The following is a 22,766-nucleotide window of genomic DNA, read 5'->3' on the forward strand; positions in this document are numbered from 1 at the left end:
CCCCCTTTCGATCTGGGCCGGCGAGGCATGGCCCGGCCTGACCAAGTGACGTTTACGTCACATCCAGCCCTCATAATAATTGAGTTCGACACCCCTGCTGTGGAGTTTGGGGGTTCTCAGTGTAGGGGAAAAAAAAGACTTAGTTAAACTGTGGAACTCCCTGCCCCAGGATGTGGTGATGGCTGCCAACTTGGAAGGCTTTAAGAGGGGAGTGAACAGTGGACATGTTCATGGAGGAGAGGGGTATTCATGGCTACTAGTCAAAATGGATACTAGTCTTGATGCATACCTATTCTCTCCAGGATCAGAGGAGAATGACTATTATATGAGGTGCTGTGAAACAAAGGCAGGATAATGCTGCTGCAGTCATCTTGTTTGTGGGCTTCCCAGAGGCACCTGGTTGGCCACTGTGTGAACAGATTGCTGGACTTGATGGGCCTTGGTCTGATCCAGCAGGGCTTTTCTCCCTGCCCCAGGATGTGGTGATGGCTGCCAACTTGGAAGGCTTTAAGAGGGGAGTGGATATGTTCATGAAGGAGAGGGCTATCCATGACTACTAGTCAAAAGGGATACTAGTCACGATGCATACCTATTCTCTCTAGGATCAGAGGAGCAGGCCTATTCTGTTAGGTGCTGTGGAACACAGGCAGGATGGTGCTGCTGCAGTTGTCTTGTTTGTGGGCTTCCTGGAGGCATTTGGTTGGCCACTGGGTGGACAGACTGCTGGACTTGATGGGCCTTGGTCTGATCCAGAACGGCCCTTCTTATGTTCTTATGACTGAGGTGGGAGCCTCATAGAAGTTTATAAAATGATGCCGGGGTGAAGAAAACGGAGATAACTTTCCCTCCCTCTCCCAGAATGCTAACTCCTGGCCCTTGTGGGAAAACAAGATGCTCCAGCAGTGCTCTTACAATGTCCTAACGGGCTCCATTCTCAACCAGGTGCAGTTGCTGTGGGACTGGTGAGGATGCTGTGCGCGCGCACGCACACACAAACACCTCTCGGGCACTCTTCTGAACTCACCTTTTCCATTTCTTTGAAGTCATCGTCTAGCTTGGTACCCTCGGCGCCACCAACCTTCTCGCTGACCAGCTGCACCAAAAACAGAGGAGGGACACAGTTTGGCAAAAAGAAACTCAAACAAACATGGCCAACGGACACCCCTAATTTCAGAAACGACTATGTTCAGTGTGGTGTAGTGGTTAAGGGTGGTGGTTTGGAGCAGTGGACTCTCATCTGGAGAAGCAGGTTTGATTCCCCTCTCCTCCATATGAGTGGCGGACTCTAATCTGGAGAACCAGGTTGGTTAACCCCTTCCTCCACATGAGCGGCAGACTCTAATCTGGAGAACCGGGTTTGATTCCCCACTCCTCCACATGAGGTCATCTAGTCCAACCCCCACACAATGCAGGAAATTCACAACTACACACACAACTACATATTCACAACTACACACACACACTCCACACACTCCACGCCCAGAAGATGGCACAAAGCCCTCCAGGATCCCTGGCCAATCTGGCCTGGAGGAAAATTGCTTCCTGAACCCGATGTGGCGATCAGCACTATCCTGGGCATGCAAGAAAGGGCCACGAGAGCCAAGCACTGACGCAAAGCTTCCTGCTATCCCTCTCATGATCTGCCTAAGTCCACAGAATCAGCGCTCTCAAAAAACAATTCCATAGAGGCGAGAAAAATTAGAGCTGACATTTTTTTAAAGAAAGGAAGCGTGAGAAAACAGGTTGAAAAGGTGGGGGCGGAGTGGATAAAAGGTTGTCTACCCGTGGTTATTAGACAAGATGGAATCCTCATCTACAGAGAGGTATCAAAGCTGCTACCATGCAAAAAGACCCCCTCAAACTCAACCCCCAGCATCTCCATTTGAAGGATTTCAAGTTGAAAGGCTAGGGAAGCACCTTTTTTTTTTAAGACTTGGTTGGGGGGGCGGGGAGGGTGATGTCCACCATCTCACTCGCCTGGGGACCCCCTCTGCGTTTCTGCGAAGTTCTCCCGCGATGTCAGATCAGCCCAACTCCGCAGAGCCTCTCTGCTAGCTGCGGCGCTTGCAAATCCCTCTGCGTGTGGCCAAGAACCCCTCCCCTGAAAAGCCTCCTCCCGGTCTGGGCATCCGTCCGACTGGCCCCGGCCCGGAGAGTCCAGCAGGGATAGTGCACGAGCAAGCCCTATCTGCATAAGTTGGGAACGGCAGCAGTAAAGGGGACAGGTTCGGCTCTGCGGGTTACCCCCCCCCCCCCGGAGAAAGTGAAACTGACCAGAGGCTGACAAACCTGCCTTGTTTCACCTCCGCTGCCAAGGTGGAAGCTCGCCAGCATGGCCGGGGCTCTGTGCAGAAGTAAGCGGGTTTCGTCATGACAAACGCTCCTGGCCATTTCTGAAAATTCCTTCATGACTCACCCGGAAGATGCTTGACATTTGGCATCTCGGGCTCCTGCAAAGGTTTTCTGCTGTTTCAAATGGACAGCGGGCATTGCGGCCGTGGTTACAGGTGTCCCGGAAAGACCTCTGCCCCCAGCTGTGTTTCCTAAAGGTAAAAGAAGCCCCCTGTGCAAACACCAGGTCATTACTGACCCAAGGGGGGACGCCACATCCCGACATGGAGGAGGAGGAGGAGAAGGAGGAGAATGGGTTTTTATATGCCGACTTTCTCTACCACTTAAGGAAGAATCAAACCGGCTTACAATCACTTTCCCTTCCCCTCCCCACAACAGACACCCTGTGACGTAGGTGGGGCTGAGAGAGCTGTGACTAGCCCAAGGTCACCCAGCTGGCTTCGTGTGTAGGAGTGGGGAAACAAATCCAGTTCACCAGATTAGCCTCCACTGCTCATGTGGAGGAGAGGGGAATCAAACCCGGTTCTCCAGATCAGACTCCGCCGCTCCAAACCACTGCTCTTAACCACTACACTACTAGGCAGACTATGCCCTTTTATGCAGGGACATTGCCCCGCAGGCACCCTCGCAGACTGCTTCGGGGCTCCCTTTTGATTCTGCCTGCCTTTTCCCGCCCGTCAGAGGTCGCCTTGCTCTCTCCACGCGTTTTTCCTGTGTTTTCCAAATGCTGTTTTAGCCAGAATCTGGAAAATGTGGGCAAAACACGTGGGGAGAGCGAGGCGACCTCTGATGGGCAGAAAAGGCATGCAGAATCAAAAGGGAGCAGTCAGTGGGGAAACATCCCTGCATAAAAGGCCTATGCTTACTAGGCTAGAAAGCCAGCATGGTGTAGTGGTTAGGAGCGGTGGACTCTAATCTGGGGTTTGCTTCCCAACTCCTCCACATGAGCGGCAGACTCTAATCTGGTGAACCGGGTTGGTTTCCCCACTCCTTCACCTGAAGCCTGCTGGGTGACCTTGGGCCAATCACAGTTCTCTCTGAGCTCTCAGAGCCACCTAAACGTAAAGGTCCCCTGTGCAAGCATCGGGTCATTCCTGACCCATGGGGTGATGTCACATCCTGACATTTCCTAGGCAGACTTTGTTTACGGGGTGGTTTGCCAGTGACTTCCCCCGTCATCTTCCCTTTACCCCCAGCAAGCTGGGTCCTCGTTTCACCGACCTCGGAAGGATGGAAGGCGGAGTAAACCTTGAGCTGGCTCTACCTGAAACCGACTTCCGTCGGGATCGAACTCAGGTCATGAGCAGAGCTTGGACTGCAGAACTGCAGCTTACCACTCTACACCATGGGGCTCCTCACAATTTGTCCGTTGTGGGGAGAGGAAGGGAAGGTGATTGTAAGCCGGTTTGCACAGCCCAAATAATGCACTTTCAATCCGCTTTCAATGCACTTTGAAGGTGGACTTTACTGTGTGAACTGGCAAAATCCACTTGCAAACAATCGTTAAGGTGCACTGAAAATGGATTGAAAGTGCATTATTTGGGCTGTGTGAAAGTGCCCAGGGAGTTGTTCAGCGAGAGAACGGGGATGGAATGGAGCCAGCTTTTGGACTACAAGTTGCAACTGGGTTCTGGCTCCCAGGAGCTGATGTAACGCGTTCGCACCTGGTTCAAGAGCACGAGGTCCCTCTTCGCCAACGGTGGGAGATTTTGGAGGCGGAGCCTGAGGAGGGCAGTGTTTGGGGAGGGGAGGGACTTCAATGCCATAGAGTCCAATTGCCAAAGCGGCCATTTTCTCCAGGGTAACTGATCTCTACCGGCTGGAGATTAGTTGTAATAGCAGGAGATCTTCTGCTATTACCTGGAGGCTGGCAACCCCAATCTTTGCGCATGCCTCTGCATTACAAGGACCTTTGCGGCACACATGCCCCGCCCCCAGATCCACACACCCCACCCTTTTGCTGGTTGCTGAATAGCTGAATCAAATGCAACAAGCTCACAATGCTTGCTGTAGATAAATTAGGCATAACTGCAGATTGTGCCTCCCTTTCTCTCCCTGGCCTTTTGCCTGGCTGAGTCACACCCACGCTGTTAAGACGGCATCAGTGTTCTAGTTCGTCGGAGGGAAACACAAATCACACACCTGAAGAGAAATTCTCTCCCCCCTTGCCCATCATACAAGAACCCAGCGCAACTGATTGGTGGATGATTCAGGACGGACCTTCAGGTGGACTCTAATCTGGAGAACCGGGTTTGATTCCCCACTCCTCCACACGAAGCCAGCTGGGTGACCATGGGCTAGTCACAGCTCTCTCCGAACTCTCTCAGTCCCACCTACCTCTCAAGGTGACTGCTGTGGGGAGAGGAAGGGGAGGTTATTGTAAGCCGATTTGATTCTCCCTTAAATGGTAGAGAAAGTCGGCATATAAAACACCAACTCTTCTTCTTCTACCCATATATTAACCATTCCTCCCTGGTTTTGTTTCCCCACTCCTACACCTGATGCCAGCTGTGTGACCTTGGGCTAGGCACAGCTCTCTCAGCCCCACCTACCTCACAGGGTGTTGTGGGGAGGGGAAGGGAAGGCTATTGTATGCCGGTTGGATTCTTCCTTAAGTGGTAGAGAAAGTCGGCATATAAAAACCAACTCTTCTTCCGTGCAGTGTGCAAACTGCTTACGGAACTCACTGCCACAGGAGGCGCCGACACCATTTAAAAGGGGATTAGATATGTTCGTGGAGGAGAGGTCTATCGACAGCTGTTAGCCCCAAAGGATTAACAGAACCTCCCTGCTCAGGGGCAGTGTACCTCTGAATGCCAATTGCTAGGGGGACAGCAATGTAGAGAGGTGCCGGCCTCCGTTTCCCTGCTTTGGGCCTTCCAAGGGATCTGGCTAGCCACTGTGGGAAAGAGCATGCTGGATTAACGAAGGTTGTGCTCGAGCCAGCAGTGGCAGACTCTCATCTGGAGAACCGGCTTCGATTCCCCTCTCCTCCCCATGAAACCTGCTGGGTGACCTCGGGCCAGTCGCAGTTCTCTCTGAACACTTTCAGCCCCGCCTGCCCCACAAGGTGTCTGTTGATGGGGGGGGGGAAGAGGAAGGCAATCGTAGGCTGCTTCTAGACACCTTAAAGGCAGAGAAAAGCGGGGTATAAAAACCAACTATTCTTCTGCCTCCTCCCTCCTCCTCCGAGTCCTCTGCGCCACGGCTGGTGCTTTCAAAAGTAACGCCTTTCTCTCTCTTTTTTTGGGTGAACGCTCAATGAGACACAGCTTGAGTTGGCCGGGGGCCTTTCGTTGGCGGCCCGCAGCCAAGCCTCTCCCTCCCCCAAATCTGAGGCCAGTCCAAGTGTGTCAAAGGGGGAACTCCCACAGCCCCGCATTCCACCCCATGCGCGGATTTGGCAGGGTTGGCCGCTGGAGCGCCGGCCAGCTATTGAGAGAGGGATCCCGACGCGGCACATCTCTCGGCCGTTAAGACAGACGGACGCCTTGTTCTCGGACTCCGCTCGCGCTCTGGGTTCCCTCCGGCGCTGGATTTCTGCATTCCTAGGAGGAGACCCTGATGTTTGTTAACACACCCCCCCCATCGCCTGTACCGCTGCCATATTCCCAAACGATGAGGGAAGTGATTTGTAAACGCACACAAAAGGGTTGGTCAAAGCCAAAAGGTTAAATTTTTCCCCTTCTAGGAAGTGGGATCAAACTGCCCCTGAAAAGTGTATGTGTGTGCGTGTGTGGGGGAGAATATGACAAAACTTTGTTTAGTGTAGTGGTTAAGAGTGGTGGTTTGGAGCAGCGGACTAGTCTGGAGAACCGGCTTCGATTCCCCACTCCTCCACATGAGCGGCGGACGCTAATCTGGAAAGCCGGCTTCGATTCCCCACTCCTGCACAAGAGCGGGGGACTCTAGTCTGGAGAGCTGGGTTCAATTCCCCACTCCTCCACATGAGCGGGGGACTCTAGTCTGGAGAACCGGCTTCGATTCCCCACTCCTCCACATGAGCAGCGGACACTAATCTGGAGAGCCAAATGGCATTTCTGTCCTATCCGGCCCTCATAACAAATTAGTTCGACACCCCAGCCCTACGTATTCCTCAACCGTAAAGAGGTCCATCACCCTGTGGAGTTTTGTACCCCCCTAACTATTTGTAAACTGCAGGGTGTGCTCTGATGAGGTTGGGGTCATGTTTTCCCTCACACACACCACATTGACTGGGGATGTGAAGCGATCACATATAATGAAATTAACAATGTATTTTAAATATTTTTAATATTGTCTCCCCGGTTTCTTTGCTACGATTCTACTCCAGGGCTGCCAGAGCAAAATGCTGAACAGCATAACAGCAGCAGCAGCTGGTTTTTATACCCCATTTTCTCTACATTCAAGGAGTCTCAAACGGGACCCCTGCTGTAGACAAAGGCATCTTATACATGGTGAGACCACTGGCCCATCCAAGCCAGGGCAGCCTGCTCTGACTGGTGGCAGCTCTCCACGGTTGTGGGGCAGAATTCCAGCCCCACTACCTCAGACCCTCTGCTGAAGTGGAATTGCTGAGCAGCCGAGGGCCATACCACCCAGAACGTGCTCGATCACACCCAAAGTGCAATCACCAGGGTTTCAATCACCAGAACGCAGAGCGTGCGCTTAACTGCCGAGCGATGAAGCCCCACATTTGCGTAAAGCCCCACATTTGTCGAAACTTGCTGAAAGACAGCATCAGGCTGCTAACCCAAACTTCTGCTTTCGGGGAGGCTCCATAGTGCCTCCCAGAAGCATCAAATGAGGTTATTAATATTTATTAAAGGCAAAGGTCCCCTGTGCAAGCACCGGGTCATTCCTGACCCATGGGGTGACGTCACATCTCGACGTTTACTAGGCAGACTGTGTTTACGGGGTGGTTTGCCAGTGCCTTCCCCAGTCATCTCCCCTTTCCCCCCAGCAAGCTGGGTACTCGTTTTACCGACCTCGGAAGGATGGAAGGCTGAGTCAACCTTGAGCCGGCTACCTAAACCGACATCCGTCGGGATCGAACTCAGGTCATGAGCAAAGTTTTTTGTCTGCAGTACTGCAGCTTACCACTCTGCGCCACGGGGCTCCTCATTAATATATATCACTTACTTCATTTATACACCATGTTTCTCCCCAAAGCAGCTTAGACCAGGGGAGTCGAACTCATTTGCTACAGCAGCAGGAGGAGGAGGAGGAGGAGAAGAAGGGGAAGGAGAAGAAGGAGGAGTTGGTTTTTATATACCAACTTTCTCTACCACTTAAGGGAGACTCAAACCGGCTTACAATCACCTTCCCTTCCCCTCCCCACAACAGACACCCTGTGAGGTAGGTGGGGCTGAGAGAGCTGTGACTAGCCCAAGGTCACCCAGCTGGCTTCGTGTGGAGGAGTGGGAAAACCAACCCGGTTCACCAGATTAGCCTCCGCCGCTCACGTGGAGGAGTGGGGGAATCGAACCCGGTTCTCCAGATCAGTCCACAGCTCCAAACCACTGCTCTTAACCACGACACCACGCTGGCTCTCAAGTGACATACTGTATATACTCGCGTATAAGCCGAGTTTTTCAGCCCCAAAAAAGGGCTGAAAAAGCCGAACTCGGCTTATACGCGGGTCAATACGGTAGGGTAGGGGAGAGGAGGGAGGAGGGAGGGGGGAACTTACTGCCGCCGCCGCCGCTGGGCCCGTGCCGCTTCCTGCTGCCGAGAGCGGCCTGGGGCGGCCTCCTGCGGCTGCAGGGAGGCTGCCCCGGCCCCTGCCGGGCTGCGCCACCGCCACCGCCAGGCCCATGCCGCTTGCTGCCGGGAGCCCAGGTAAGCCTGCGGGGGGGGGGAGGGGTTATAAGTCAACCCTCGGCTTATACGTGGGTGCCTAATTTTTCCCCATTTTTGGGGAGAAATTAGGCACCTCGGCTTATACGCGGGTATATACGGTAAATGTCACTCGATCGGGCCGGGCCATGCCTCGCCAGCCCAGATCGGGAACGAGGGTGGTGGCGGCGAGCCTACAACGGACCCCCCCCCCAAATGCCCAGATCAAGAGTGTGGGGTGGTGGTGGCTGCCTTGGCTGGATCCTGGGCCAGATAAGAGCTCTCTCAAGGGGCTGGATCCGTCCCACAGGCCTTATGTTGACATCCCTGGCCTCGGATGTTCCCCTCTTCACCATTTTTCCTTGATCAAAACCTCATAAAGGTGGGCTAGGCCAAGAGAGGGTGTGACTAGCCCAAGGTTAACTTAGTGAGCCGTCCCTCTCCCCAGGAAATGCAACGGGCTCTAGCAATCCTGCCACCGCCGCCATGACGGCCGTTTGGGCTTGCTTCACAACTTCCTCTCGAAGCTGCCCTGTTTTACAGTGACGACATGTCAGCGGTTCACCAGCCAACCGACAGTGGACGTAGGGCCATGTTGCTCAAATGGAAAGGGGGGGGGAGAGAGAGGAAGTCCTGCGGGTGGGGAAGAGTTGCAAGGCAAAGGGGAGGGTGCTCCTAGAGATCTCCCCTCTTGCCATGGCGTTCAGGCAACCTCTCAGTAAAATTCTTATTTATTTCTTTAAAACGTTTGTAAGCTGCCTTTCTCCCTTTGTAGGACTCAAGGCGGCTTACAATATAAATAAAACATTTCAAAAATCAAAAGTTGGGGGGGGGGTTGATAGGCAGACCGACCCTTGCAAAGGCCATTTTGCTACTTCACAGAATAAAGGGTGGTGCAGTGGTTAAGAGCGGTGGTTTGGAGCGGTGGAGTCTGATCTGGAGAACCGGGTTTGATTCCCCACTCCTCCACATGAGCGGCAGAGGCTAATCAGGCGAACTGGATTGGTTTCCCCACTCCTACACACATAGCCAGCTGGGTGACCTTGGGCTAGTCACAGTGCTCTCTGAACTCTCTCGGCCCCACCTACCTCACAGGGTGTCTGTTGTGGGGAGGGGAAGGGAAGGCGATTGTAAGCCGGTTTGAGTCTCCCTTAAGTGGTAGAGAAAGTCAGCATATAAAAACCAACTCTTCTTCTTCTTCTTCTTCTTCTAAATACGTGACTGTGATCTGATATTGGCATTCAACTGATTGCTCACACACACACACTCGACCTAAAGCAGGGTCAGATAAAGGACTCTGTTCCCAAACAGCCATATACAGGCATACCTCGTTTTTGTGCGCTTTGCAGATATTGTGTTTTTCAGCAAGTCTATCGGCGCCGTTTTGCCAACAGCATGTGCCTGCTTTGTGTCTCTCTGTTGCATTTTGGTAATTCTTGCAATATTTCAAACTTTTTCATTATTTAGTACATTGTTTTTTTAGACATAATGCTATTGCGCACTTAATAGACTACACACAGTGGTTCCCAAACTGTGCTCCATGGAGCACTTGGTGCTCCACGAAACATGAACACATGAAGCCTTCTATTGAACCAGACGCTTGGTCCATCTAGGTCAGTATTGTCTACTCAGACCGGCAGTGGCTCTCCAGGGTCTCAGGCAGAGGTCTTTCACATCACCTACTGGCCTAGTCCCTTTAACCGGAGATGCCGGGGATTGAACCTGGGACCTTCTGCATGCCAAGCAGAGGCTCTACCACGGAGCCACGGCCCCTCCCCTTCTCCTAATGCTCCATGAAGAGACTGGAAAGAAAAATACTACTGTCGTTCGGTTTAGTATATAGGTGCTAGGTGAAAATTAGTGCTCCATGACGAATTTCTCTCCTGAAAAGTGCTCTGTGACTCAAAAGGTTTGGGAACCACTGGACTACAGTATAGTGTAAATATAACTTTTATATGCACTGGGAAACCAAAACATTTGCGTGACTCACTTTATTGCAATAGTCTCTTTACTGCAGTGGTCTGGAATCGAGCCCGGGGTATCTCTGAGGTATGCTTGTATACAAACACACACACACAACGCAATGCACACCCAGGGGGAATGAGCATGTGACAACTTCGGACTGATCACAGCCAGCTTTTATCAACACTAAAGACCAGGAAAGGAAAACAGCGGCCAGATACACTTGGAAAACAGTGTGCAATTTTTCTGTCTCCCACAAATTTAGGAGTGACCTTCCTCCGACCAGTGAGAGGGCATCCTGAGAATGTCCCTACTGTATTGTTACACATGGGGACCCCATGAAGGCTTGAAAGGGAGGGGACAATGCAATTTATCACTGGTTGATGTACACATATCCGGAAACATTGATAGGTCTGTACCAGAGAGGGGCATGAGTAAAATTCCATGTGGCAGGACGCAAGGTTTGAATTAAGAGCTTACATCTGGCCACATAGGATAAAATGCCTCTTGGTAACAGGACTTAGTTATCTTCCCTTTGATTAGTTCCATGCTTAGGGTATAAGGTTATAAAGCATAAACAAATAATTTTGCAGTAGTCACATATAATGTGCTGTTGAGGGGAAAAGTTGAATAAAAAAAAAGTGGGAGATTAGAGGTCGGAGAGTAGGGAAATAAGTAATGCTTTAGTTTATAAGACAGCATAAAGGGCCTGAAAAATCTTATATGCTGGGATCTCGTGTTGGGATATTTTTATTACCTTAGTCAGGGGTGTCAAACTCAATTGTTACGAGGGCCGGGTATGACATAAATGTCCCCGGGACGGGCTGGGCCATGCCTCGCCAGCCCAGATCGAGGGTAGGGGGGTGGCTACCTTGCGGGCCGAATAAGAGCTGTTAAGGGGCCAGATCCAACCCGCGGGCCTTATGTTTGACAACCCTGACCTTAGTAGTTACAGAAGATAGGTAATAGACGGCTCCTTTAGGAAGATGCGGTATACTGCATGTATGTTGTGTAAGCATGTTGTGTTTGATTTTGTAATTTCTTTTTTCTTAAATAATTTTTTTTTTTAAAGAAGAAGATAAAAATGCCTCATAAGGTTCACTACCGGAGGTTGTACATTTATCACCACTGAGGAAGGCCTATTCAGACCAAAACGTGTATGGCCCTGTACTGGTCAATTTTCACTGAATGTATATCAACTGAGTATGAGATTTTTGTAACTGTTTTTATACGTAGCCTGTATTCCAGGCCCTGGGTTTTTTAATTATAGTGTACACACCTTATAATAAATATAATTATTTTGTTACAGTTTAAGGTTTCCAGCTCAACCTTTGAGGCTTCCTGGGCTTTCCGGGGGGGTGGGAGGAGGAACACCCCATTGAGAGCAGGTGTGGCACAGTGGTTAAGAGGGGCGGACTCTAATCTGGTGAACCGGGTTTGGTTCCCCCACTCCTCCACACGAAGGAGTGGTTTGGTTCCCCCACACGGGTTTGGTTCCCCCACACGAAGCCAGCTGGGTGACCTTGGGCTAGTCACAGTTCTCTTAGAGCTCTCTCTGCTTAGACTGCGCCTAGAGTATTGTGTTCTGTTTTGGGCACTGCAATTTAAGAAGGACGCAGACAAGCTGGAGTGTGTCCAGAGGAGGGAAACAAAGATGGTGATGGATCTGGAGACCAAACCCTATGAGGAAAGGCTGAAGGAGCTGGGTATGTTTAGCCTGAAGAGGAGAAGACTGAGAGGGGATATGATAACCATCTTCAAGTACTTGAAGGGCTGTCATAGAGAGGATTGTGCCGAGTTGTTTTCTGTTGCCCCAGAAGGTCGGGCCAGAACCAATGGGTTGAAATTAAATCAAAAGAGTTTCCATCTACACATTAGGAAGAATTTTCTAACCGTTAGAGCGGTTCCTCAGTGGAACAGGCTTCCTCGGGAGGTGGTAAGTGCTCCTTCTCTGGAGGTTTTTAAGAAGAGGTTGGATGGCCATCTGTCAGCAATGCCAATTCTATGACCTTAGGCAGTTCATGAGAGTGAGGGCATCTTGGCCATCTTCTGGGCATGGAGTGGGGGTCACTGGGGGTGTAGGGGCAAGTGGTTTCCTGCACTGTGCAGGGAGTTGGACTAAATGACCCTGGTGGTCCTTTACAACTCTATGATTCTGTGCCTCACCTACCTCACAAAGGTTTCTGTTGCGGCAAGAGGAAGGGAAGGAGATCGTAAGCCGATTTGATTCTCCTTAAAAAGGTAGAGAAAGTCGGCATATAAAACCCTCCTCCTCCGCTTCTTCTTCTCTCCAAATTCCTGGTGCCCCTGCTGTGATAGGCCACGGTTTGGAGTGATAAAGTGAGCATGGTGTGCAACACATGTTTTCCACCACACCAGCAGCGGGCCAAGGTAGGAGAGGCGACTTGGAGCAGAAAACGCGCAGAATGCACTTCCCTTTGCACTCATCCCTCCTAGGAACCGCCGGGCAGCTGATGGAAGGGGAGGCTTGGAACGGAAAGGATGCAGGATGCACTTCCCGTTCCAAACCACCTCTGGCCAGGTCGCCGCCAAGATCGCATAATGTGGTTTTACAAGCTCTCATTCAGCAGTTTTCGTGTTTGAGTTTCAGCGTCTGCATAAATACACACATCTCTTCTGCTTTGGGGTTGTTGTTTTTTTTAAGCTAATTTTGTAAGTTTAGGAACTTTTTGTTGTTGTTGCAAACCTGGAGTTTTCCTTCAAGTTTGTAAAAACATTCCTCTGTTCTATACATGGCCCCATTGTGTGGATTTTTTAGTTAAATTGTGGAACTCCTTGCCCCAGGATGTGGTGATGGCTGCCAACTTGGAAAGCTTTAAGAGGGGAGTGAACATGTTCATGGAGGAGCGGGGTATTCATGGCTACTAGTTAAAATGGATACTGGTCACGATGAATACCTATTCTCTCCAGGATCAGAGGAGCAGGCCTATTATATGAGGTGCTGTGGATATGCATATCTATTAGATGTGCATATCTATTCTCTACAGCAGGGGTGGGGAACGTCAGGCCCGGGGGCCGTATAAGGCCCGCGAAATCATTTGGTCTGGCCCTTCATGGGTCCTGGTAGATTCCTAGCTCAGAAGGATGCTGCCCTGCCTGAATCTCTTGGGCCCAGCTGGGGACAGCAGAGCTCAAAAGCCAGTCGCTCTATGTGGCAGACACTCGGAGCTGTCTCTGGTCGTGCCTCTTGGCTAAATGTTTGACCAAATATAGCAGACTAATTTTTAAGTTGATAATTTTGTATGGCCCCGAATAATGTTATAAATATCCAAATGGCCCTTGGCAGAAAAAAGGTTCCCCATCCCTGCTCTACAGGATCAGAGGAGCATGCCTATTATATTAGGTGCCATGGAACACAGGCAGGATAATTCTGCTGCAGTTGTCTTGCTTGTGGGCTTCCTAGAGGCACCTGGTGGGCCACTGTGCAAACAGACTGCTGGACTTGATGGGCCTTGGTCTGATCCAGCATGGCTTTTCTTATGTTATTATTTTTTGATCTAACTGCTGGGGCTGAGTTCAGAATTACGATTTGCACCCACGTTCTCTGTTGCACGGCCAATCGTTAGCAAATGAGAACTGGAACCTCCTAAAAAAGAGAGATGCTTTCTCCTCTAGGCCCGAGACTCGAAAGATAGGATCCACTGGGTGAGGGGCGCATTCCCCAAGAATTTCATCCCAAATGGATTTGGGGGGAGGGGTTGCAAGTTACACTTGGAAATATTTCCTGTTGAAACACACATTATGAACTGGTGAGATAAAGCAAATAATAAAAATTAAGACTAAAACAAACAGAGAATTGTTTTGGGATGTTATCAGATGTCTAATGCTATTGGGATAGCATTGGTTTAAACTGTAATATGCCTTGAGTCTCAGTGAGAAAGGTGGGCTACAAATAAAGTAAATTTGTGGACACCCCTTCTTCCTTATTTGCAAAACGTAAGTGGGAAATTAATGGCAAACGTCGCCCCCTTTCCTCAAACGAGGGGTTGTGATTACCTGCAGTGGAGACACCTGTGCGGTGTCGTGGTTAGCGGGCTGGACTAGGACCCAGGTTCAAATCCCAGCTCAGCCATCAGATGGTCTCTGGGCCAGTAACGCCATCAGACTAACCTACCACACAGGGTCGTGGTAAGGTCAAAAACAGCAAAGACGTAGACAAAAGACTGTTGCTTCTCCTAAGGGAGCTTCATTCGGACACGCATACAAAAATTAGAGTGGGCACCTTGGGCTCACTAACAAATGAAATCTCAACAGGGAAGCAAGTAAAACAGGGGTGTGTTTTTTCTCTTCAATCTGTATATAAATGACATAGTGCCGAAGCTAATGGATCCGACTTTTGTCGCCCTGTCTGTTGGCCAACAAAAATGCTTCAGTGTGTAGTGGTTAAGAGGGGTGGTCTCTAATCTGGAGAACAGGGTTTGATTCCCCACTCCTCCACATGAGCGGCGGACGCTAATCTGGTGAACTGGGTTGGTTTACGCACCCCTACACATGAAGCCAGCTGCGTGACCTTGGGCTAGACACGGCTCTCTCAGGCCCACCTACTTCACAGGGTGTATGTTGTGGGAAGGGAAGGCAATTGTAAGCCGGTTTGATGGGGAAGGGCCGTGGCTCAGTGGTAGAACATCTGCTTGGCACGCAGAAGGTCCCAGGTTCAATCCCCGGCATCTCCAGTTAAAGGGACTAGGCAAGTAGGTGATGGGAAAGACCCCTGCCTGAGACCCTGGACAGCCGCTGCCAGTCTGAGTAGACAATACTGACTTGGACGGACCAAGGGTCTGATCCAGTATAAGGCAACTTCATGTGTTCATCACTACTGCTATATGCGGACAATATGGTTTTAATATCTCTAACTGGAGGACAAAAACGGAGAGAGAAGCAGGTATGCTACCTTGAGCACCATAAAATGCACTAGAGAAGAAAAGGCACTCTTCGTATGCTCAGGTCCACTCTTCCCAGTTATCTCCCAGCTTTTTTCATTAGCCCTCTGATTTTTTTTAACGCAACAGTGGCTGCTTTCTGATCCAGAGTCTTTTGCTTTAATAAAGAGAGAGAGAGAAAGGCGCTAGCCCCCAGCTGGCTGGCGTCCAGGGGGATGAGGGCTGAATCCTCTTTTGTATCTCAGGGGCTGCCTGCCTCTTGGCCTCCCACCTTCTGGAGCTGACCCGTTTCCTGTCAACAAGAGCGGGCCTCCGAAAGTGATGGGGTTGCATTTTGATGGGATGTGGTGGAGGAAACAGCACTTACGCAAGAAGTAGGATGTGTTTTTTATCATTTTTCTGAATCCGCAGGGAGGGCTTGTGAAAGCGAAGGGCAACCCCCCCCCAAAAAAAAACCCCAAAGCCAAACAGCTTTCCCAAGGCCAAAGGGAGCTTCGAGACGCACTTTTGGATGAGGATTTCTTAAAACTTGAAAACCACGCCTCTGGGCATGCGAACAGCACGATTCCCATGCGACTGATTTCAACTACTTTGGGTTTTGGAAGTCACACGGGAGATGCCTAACTCACAGCGAGCTTACGGCCTGGAACATTTACCACATTTTAAAGCAACTTTAAGTAAAACAGCGGTCTTTTATGCATGGCTGTTTCCCTCGCGGTCACCCCCCAACAACTTTGGGTCTTTGGGTTGATCATGCATGCCGTTTCCAACGGTCAGAGGTCGCCTCGCGGTCTCCCCCTGCGTTTCCCCGCATTTCAAGGGACCTGTTTTATCCTGAATTTGAAAACGCGGGCAAAACGTGGGGAAATGCCGAGGGAGAGCGAGGCGACCTCTGATGGCCGGAAATGGCATGCATGATCAACACGAAGTCATCGGAGGGGTGACAGCGAGGGAAACAGCCACGCATAAAAGGCTGGTGTGTGTTTTTGCACAGAACGCGGCCTCTTGAGGATCGCGGCTTTACGCCTTACGAGAGTCCTTAGCACTCAGAAACATGCTGGCAGGGATACTCAGGGTTGCGGCGGCATGGAGCACACCGTGCATGCTTCATTCTGTTGTGATCCTTGCCACAATCCTGTATGGTAGGAGATCATAATTCCCATACCACAAGGCTGAGGCTGAAAGAGAGCAAGAGGCCCAAGCATGCCTCGAAACTTCGCAAAGGTGAGATTCAAACCAGAGACTCCCATATTTGTAACCTGGCCAGTGTGGTGTAGTGGTTAAGAGCGGTGGACTCTGATCTGGAGAACCGGGATTGATTCCCCACTCCTCCACATGAAGCTTGCTGGGTGACCTTGGGCCAGTCACAGTTCTCTCTGAACTCTCTCGGCCCCACCAACCTCACAGGGTGTCTGTTGTGGGGAGGGGAAAGGAAGGAGATTTAAGCCGGTTTGAGTCTCCTTAAAAGATAGAGAAAGTTGGCATACAAAAACCAACTCTTCTTTTCTTCACTGCTAGCTCTGGGCCTGGTAATACTTGCGGGGGCGGGGGGGAGGAGATTATGTCTGAGTAGAGATCCCTGCTGTTATTGGGGGGGATGACTTCATAATCATAGAATCATAGAGTTGTAAGGGACCACCAGGGTCATCTAGTCCAACCCCCTCCACAATGCAGGAAATTCACAACTACCTACCCAACACACACCCAGTGAACCCTATTCCATGCCCAGAAGATGGCCAAAATGCCCTCCCTCTCATCATCTGCTTAAGGTCATAGAATCAGCATTGCTGACAGATGGCCATCTAGCCTCTGCTTCAAAACCTCCAGGGAAGGAGAGCTCACCACCTCCCAAGGAAGCCTGTTCCACTGAGAAACCGCTGTAACTGTTAGAAACTTCTTCCTAATGTCTAGACGGAAACTCTTTTGATTTAATTTCAACCCATTGTTTCTGGTCCGACCTTCTGGTGCAACAGAAAACAACTCGGCACCATCCACTCTATATGGCAGCCCTTCAGGTACTTGAAGATGGTTATCCTGTCCCCTCTCAGTCTTCTCCTCTCCAGGCTAAACATACCCAGCTCCTTCAACCTTTCCTCATAGGACTTGGTCTCCAGACCCCTCGCCATCTTTGTTGCCCTTCTCTGGACACGTTCCAGCTGGTCTACATCCTTCTTAAATTGGGGGAGAAACTGCTGGGATGCTAGTATAGCTAGTATGGGAATGGAATGACAGGCAAAAATTATTGTGGGACTCAACGGCTTCTTAAAGGTGTTTTACAGAAAGAGACTTTTTAGTTTAGAAAAGAGATGACGGGAGGGAGGCGAGGAGATAGGATAGAGGTTTATAAAATTATGCACAGGGTGGAGTCAGTAAAGAGAACTTTTTCTCCCTCTCCCCAAACACTAGAACTTGAGGTCATCACATGAAGCCGATGGGCAGTAGATTCACAACGGACAAAAGGAAGTAACTTCTTTACAGAGCGAGTGATTAAAATGAGGGATTTGCTGCCAGAGGATGTAGCCATGGCCACTGGCATAAACACCTAACTCTAAAGAGGGTTAGGCAGATTCACGGAGAAGTCTGTCAGTGGCTACTAGCCATGGTGACTAAAGGGAACCTCCACGTTCAGAGGCAGTCAACCGCTACATCCCAGTGCCAGGAAGGGGGAAGGCCTCAGCCTCTATGCCCTGTTGTTGGCCCTTCAGAGGAACTGTGTGAGACAGGATGCTGGACTAGATGGACCACCAGTCTGATCCAGCAGGGCTCTTATGTTCTTATGAAGACTTCAGCCTCTATGCCCTGTTGCTGGCCCTCCAGAACTGGTTGGCCACTGTATGAGACAGGATGCTGGACTAAATGGACCACTGGTCTGATCCAGCAGGGCTCTTCTGATGTTCTTAAGTGACAGAGGTGAACAGCTGCAGATGATCCAAGTGTGAATGGGGTGCCGATTTATACCAAAGCACTAAAATAATCACACAGGGTGCCCTTGCGCGTATTTACAGCTTACTGTGAGACCTTGCACGCGCCAGTTCCTAAGAAAAGACTGGCAACCAACCGCCAGTGACTGGGCTGAGGAAATTTTACAGATTACAGATCAGCACGTCAATCATCAGTAAAGTTATGTTGCTTAAACCTAGTGATGCAAGTGGGCTTTCTTGTATGAGCACTCTGTTGATCTCTTGCTCTGATTTTTGACATCTGCCGGCTCTGTGATTATAAAAGGTTGCTTCCCCCCCGCCCCCCGCCCATGAATTCCTGAGAAGCAGCAGACAAAAGGAAAGCAACAAGCCAAAATACACACACTTGTCTATTAGTTGTTTTTTTAAAAGCCAAAAGCATTTAATGCAAACAACCCAAACTGTTCTGGCAAAGGCAGGTAGAAGCCTTGTCACGTTCTCTGAGGGGGTGGAGTCAAAGGGACATGAGACAACGGAGAATCATAGAATCATGGAGTTGGAAGGAGCCAGAAAAGCCATCTAGTCCAACCCCCTGCTCAATGCAGGATCAGCCTAGAGCATCCCTGACAAGTGCTTGTCCAGCCTCTGCTTAAAGACTGCCAGCGCGGGGGCGCTCACCACATCCCTAGGTAGCCGATTCCACTGTCGAACTACTCTTATGGTAAAAAGCTTTTTCCTAATATCCAGCCGGTACCTTTCCTTCTGCAACGTAAACCCATTATTGCGAGTCCTATGCTCTGCCCTCCTCTAAGTGACAGCCCTTCAGATACTTAAAGAGAACAAATCATGTTTCCCCTCAACCTCTTTTTCTCCAGACTAAACATTCCCAACTTCCCTCGGCCTTTCCTCGTAGGGCTGGGTCTCCAAGGCCCCTGATCATCCTCCTCGCTCTCCTCTGCACCAGCTCAGAGGAATCAAAGGCTGACCGGAAAACCTAAAGCCGACCTGTGTGCTTTGTATGAGCTTTCCTGAAACATCTGGGGTCGCACCCGTGGAGAGGTGGTGTTCCCTCTCTTCTAAATCTCTGTCCTCCAACAGGGCACAGTGGGGGCTAAGCCGGGCTGGCCACCAGATCAGGCAGTGTGCTCTGTACACGCTCAGAAGCACCACATTCGGCGCAAACTTTGGGCATGGAGGGGGGGAACCCCTTCCAACTGGTGGGTCACTAGGAAAGAGTCCATTCCTCGGGGGAACAGTGCAGACTTTCCAGCGGATTCCAGTCCAACAAGAAAAGTACTGTAGGTACAAAGCTAGAAATAGGATAGATTCCTATAGAACGGGCCACAGCATCTGGAGGGGAATGGCTTCTTAGGAAAAAGCAATAAAATTCCTGGGGTGGAAGACAGACGTTCTCGTCCTGCCTGTTCTGAGACCAGCTCGATCCCCCATCAGGCCCATTTTTAGGCGTTCTGCTGGTCCAGCGTTTCTCCCCTCCCCGCCCGCTGCAGCTGGAAGGGGCCTGCTGACTCATAATTTTTGAGACACAAGGTTTCGGCAGATGCAGGGAGGAGAGCAACCTTGGCAGGCGACGGCCCTGGAGAAATCCCAGGAAATTTACTCCGAGAGGCAGAGAGAGAGAGTGCGGAGGAGTTCATTAGCCAGAGTCACGTGCGAAGGGGACTTGAGCGCAGGCTGCCGCGCTGGGCTGGTTAATCATTAACAGCAGGCGGCCTGGAGAAGACGCGGCGGAATACCTTCACGTACAAACCCGAACACAGGGCCCCATATTTCCCCCCATCCACAAGGTAGCCAAAAACGAGGATCGAATTGCAGACCAATCCCTTATTGAGCCCCGAGTTGGCCCACCGTTCCCACTTGCTTAGCACAAACTGGTTTGTAAAAGCAGCTAGGTTCTGGGGTGGGGGAGAAGGGATGTGTACCCTAAGGCTGGGTGGAAAAGAACTCGATAAAACTATTTATTATAAAGCGCTCGTGCATATATTTTTAAAAAGCCCATATGGCAACAAATACAAAGTTGATAATCTAAAACCACATGCCGTGCTGGATCAGACCAAGGCCCATCAAGTCCAGCAGTCTCTTCACACAGTGGCCAACCAGGTGCCTCTGGGAAGCCCACAAACAAGATGATTGCAGCAGCATTATCCTGCCTGTGTTCCATGGCACCCATGCTCCTCTGACCCTGGAGAGAATAGGTATGCATCATGACTGGTATCCATTTTTATTAGTAGCCATGGATAGCCCTCTCCTCCATGAACATGTCCAATCCCCTCTTCAAGCCTTCCAAGTGGCAGCCATCACCACATCCTGGGGCAGGGAGTTCCACAATGTAACAATGCGTTGTGTAAAGAAATATTTCCTTTTATCAGTTTTGAACCTCTCACCCTCCACCTTCAGCAGATGACCCCACATTCTGGTATTATGGAAAATAAGTCCTAGGAAGGAAAGTTGAAGGATGCAGCTGGCTACGCATCATCTGCGGAAGAATGAGGGACTCAACCAGACCAATGGGCATAAATTCCAGGAGGGGAGATTTTGGTCAAACATTAGGAGAAACCTCAAACTGATAAAAGCAACCATGAAATCAATGACCTGGGGGAGCGCTGAGTTCTCCCCGTCTAGAGATCTTCAGACAGAGGCTGAACAGTCCACAGTCTGGGATGCCCGTGCTTTGGATTTCCTGCATTGTGCTGGGGTTGGACTAGATGGTCTCTAACACATCTCCTGAGCCTGTGGCTTGAGCTGTGCTCCACGGCCCCCAGGTGCCTCTCCCTGCAGGAGATGGGAGATCGGTCCAGAGGACCTTCCCCCAAAAACTGGAACTCTGAAGCAATGGGACAATGGAACATGTGATATTTGACTGCAGGATTTACAATCAAATGTGTGTTAAGTGCTGTCAAGTCGCTTCCGACTCATGGTGACCCTATGAATCAATGTCCTCCAAAACATCCTGTCTTTGACAGCCTTGCTCAGATCTTGCAAACTGAGGGCTGTGGCTTCCTTTATAGAGTCAATCCATCTCTTGTTGGGTCTTCCTCTTTTTCTGCTGCCCTCAACTTTTCCTAGCATAATGGTCTTCTCCAGTGACTCTTGTCTTCTCATAATGTGACCAAAACACAATAGCCTCAGTTTAGTCATTTTAGCTTCTAGGGTCAGATCAGGCTTGGTTTGATCTATAACCCACTGATTATTATTTTTTTCAAATCAAATACGGCAAGAATTCATACTACCCTTTTTGGCTGGCCTTCCAACTAGTCAAAGATCCACCCAACTAATGAAAATACTCTCAGATAGGAATAATGAGATGACTTATAAAGTCGTCAAATATGCAAGGCTAGGTGTAAGCAAAGAAGTACTTAGTCTAACTCTGACAAGGGGAGTGGAAGATATCACTGTATGGGTAATATGAAGTAAATATCTAATTGTATTGTAAACGTTTTATTCTAATTAGTGATTTTTATTAACAGATATGTTGCTATAATTTTATCTTTTTATGAACAGATATATTGCTACATTTTTATCCTTTTGTGTGTGTTGTCCTGTCAAGTCATTTCCGACTCATGGCGATCCTATGAATCAATGTCCTCCAAAACATCCTATTTTTAACAGCCTTGCTCACGTCTTGCAAATTGAGGGCCGTGGCTTCCTTGATTGAGTCAATCCATCTCTTGTTGGGTCTTCCTCTTTTCCTGCTGCCTTCAACTTTTCCTAGCATGATAGTCTTTTCCAGTGACTCTTGTCTTCTATCCTTTTAATCAATGTTAATCTTTTTGTATATCTTCTTTGCTGGTCAATGACGGTAATAAATTGATTTCATTTGAACAATGGGAGCAGGTGGGCCAAAAGCACCTCCAAGTAGCACAGACCCTCAGGAAGACTACAGTACGGAGGGGGCTTCAACAAGCGCAGGAGCGGGGCCGTGTAGAGGGATCATGGGATTTGGCAGGTGAAGGATGCGGAAGACAGACATCTTCTCTCAAAGGGCAAAGGCGGAAGGCTTGCTACGTATTATCAATCCCGTTTTTATCGCGAGAAACTCAAGGCATCTTATGAGGGTGTGAAGAGATGAAGGGCGGGGGAGGAAGAGAAGTTGTCACAGTTATGGAGGTGGAAAAGGGGAGAAGGTGCCCTTCCCGGATAGAGAGCATCCTTTTCTAACTGAGAGAGAAAACACAATAGCCCTTGGGTGTGTGAACACCTCTCCATAGGAGGGTCTGGGTTTGGTGGCTGAAGCCCCAAGGAGAGCCAGCATGGTGTAGCGGTTAAGATCAGTGCACTCTCATCTGGAGAACTGGGTTCGATTCCCCACTCCTCCACATGAGCAGCGGACGCTAACCTGGAGAACTGGGTTGGTTTCCCCCATACCTACACATGAGTGGCAGACTCTGATCTGGAGAACTGGGTTTGATTCCCCACTCCTCCACATGAGTGGCGGGGGTTAATCCAGTCAACTGGATTTGTTTCCTCACTCCTAAACATGAAGCCTGCTGGGTGATCACCAAGTTGGTGATGGCTGCCAAATTGGAAGGCTACTAGTTCCTCCTAATGGAGTAAACGGGTATTAATGGCTACTAGTTAAAATAGATACTAGTCATGATGCATACCTATTCTCTCCAGGATCAGAGGAGCAGGCCTATTATCTTGGGTGCTGTGGAACACAGGCAGGATGGTGCTGCTGCAGTCGTCTTGTTTGGGGGCTTCCTAGAGGCAACTGGTTGGCCATTGTGTGAACAGACTGCTGGACTCGATGGGCCTTGGTCTGATCCAGCAGGGCTTTTCTTATGTTCTTATGACCTTGGGCTAGTCACAGCTCTCT

General features: G+C 50.1%; 1 protein-coding gene across 1 annotated transcript in view; it reads right to left on the minus strand.

Moving 5' to 3' along the window:
- SH3GL1 (SH3 domain containing GRB2 like 1, endophilin A2) overlaps positions 1-22,766 on the minus strand; it is an 80,133-nt gene that overhangs the window by 22,822 nt on the left and 34,545 nt on the right. The window contains exon 2 of the mRNA XM_056844185.1: positions 1,025-1,093. Coding sequence (XP_056700163.1) covers positions 1,025-1,093 — 69 coding nt within the window. The remainder of the gene's footprint in view (positions 1-1,024; positions 1,094-22,766) is intronic.

The sequence above is a fragment of the Euleptes europaea genome, chromosome 2 (genome assembly GCF_029931775.1).
Source record: "Euleptes europaea isolate rEulEur1 chromosome 2, rEulEur1.hap1, whole genome shotgun sequence".
Lineage (NCBI taxonomy): Eukaryota > Metazoa > Chordata > Lepidosauria > Squamata > Sphaerodactylidae > Euleptes > Euleptes europaea.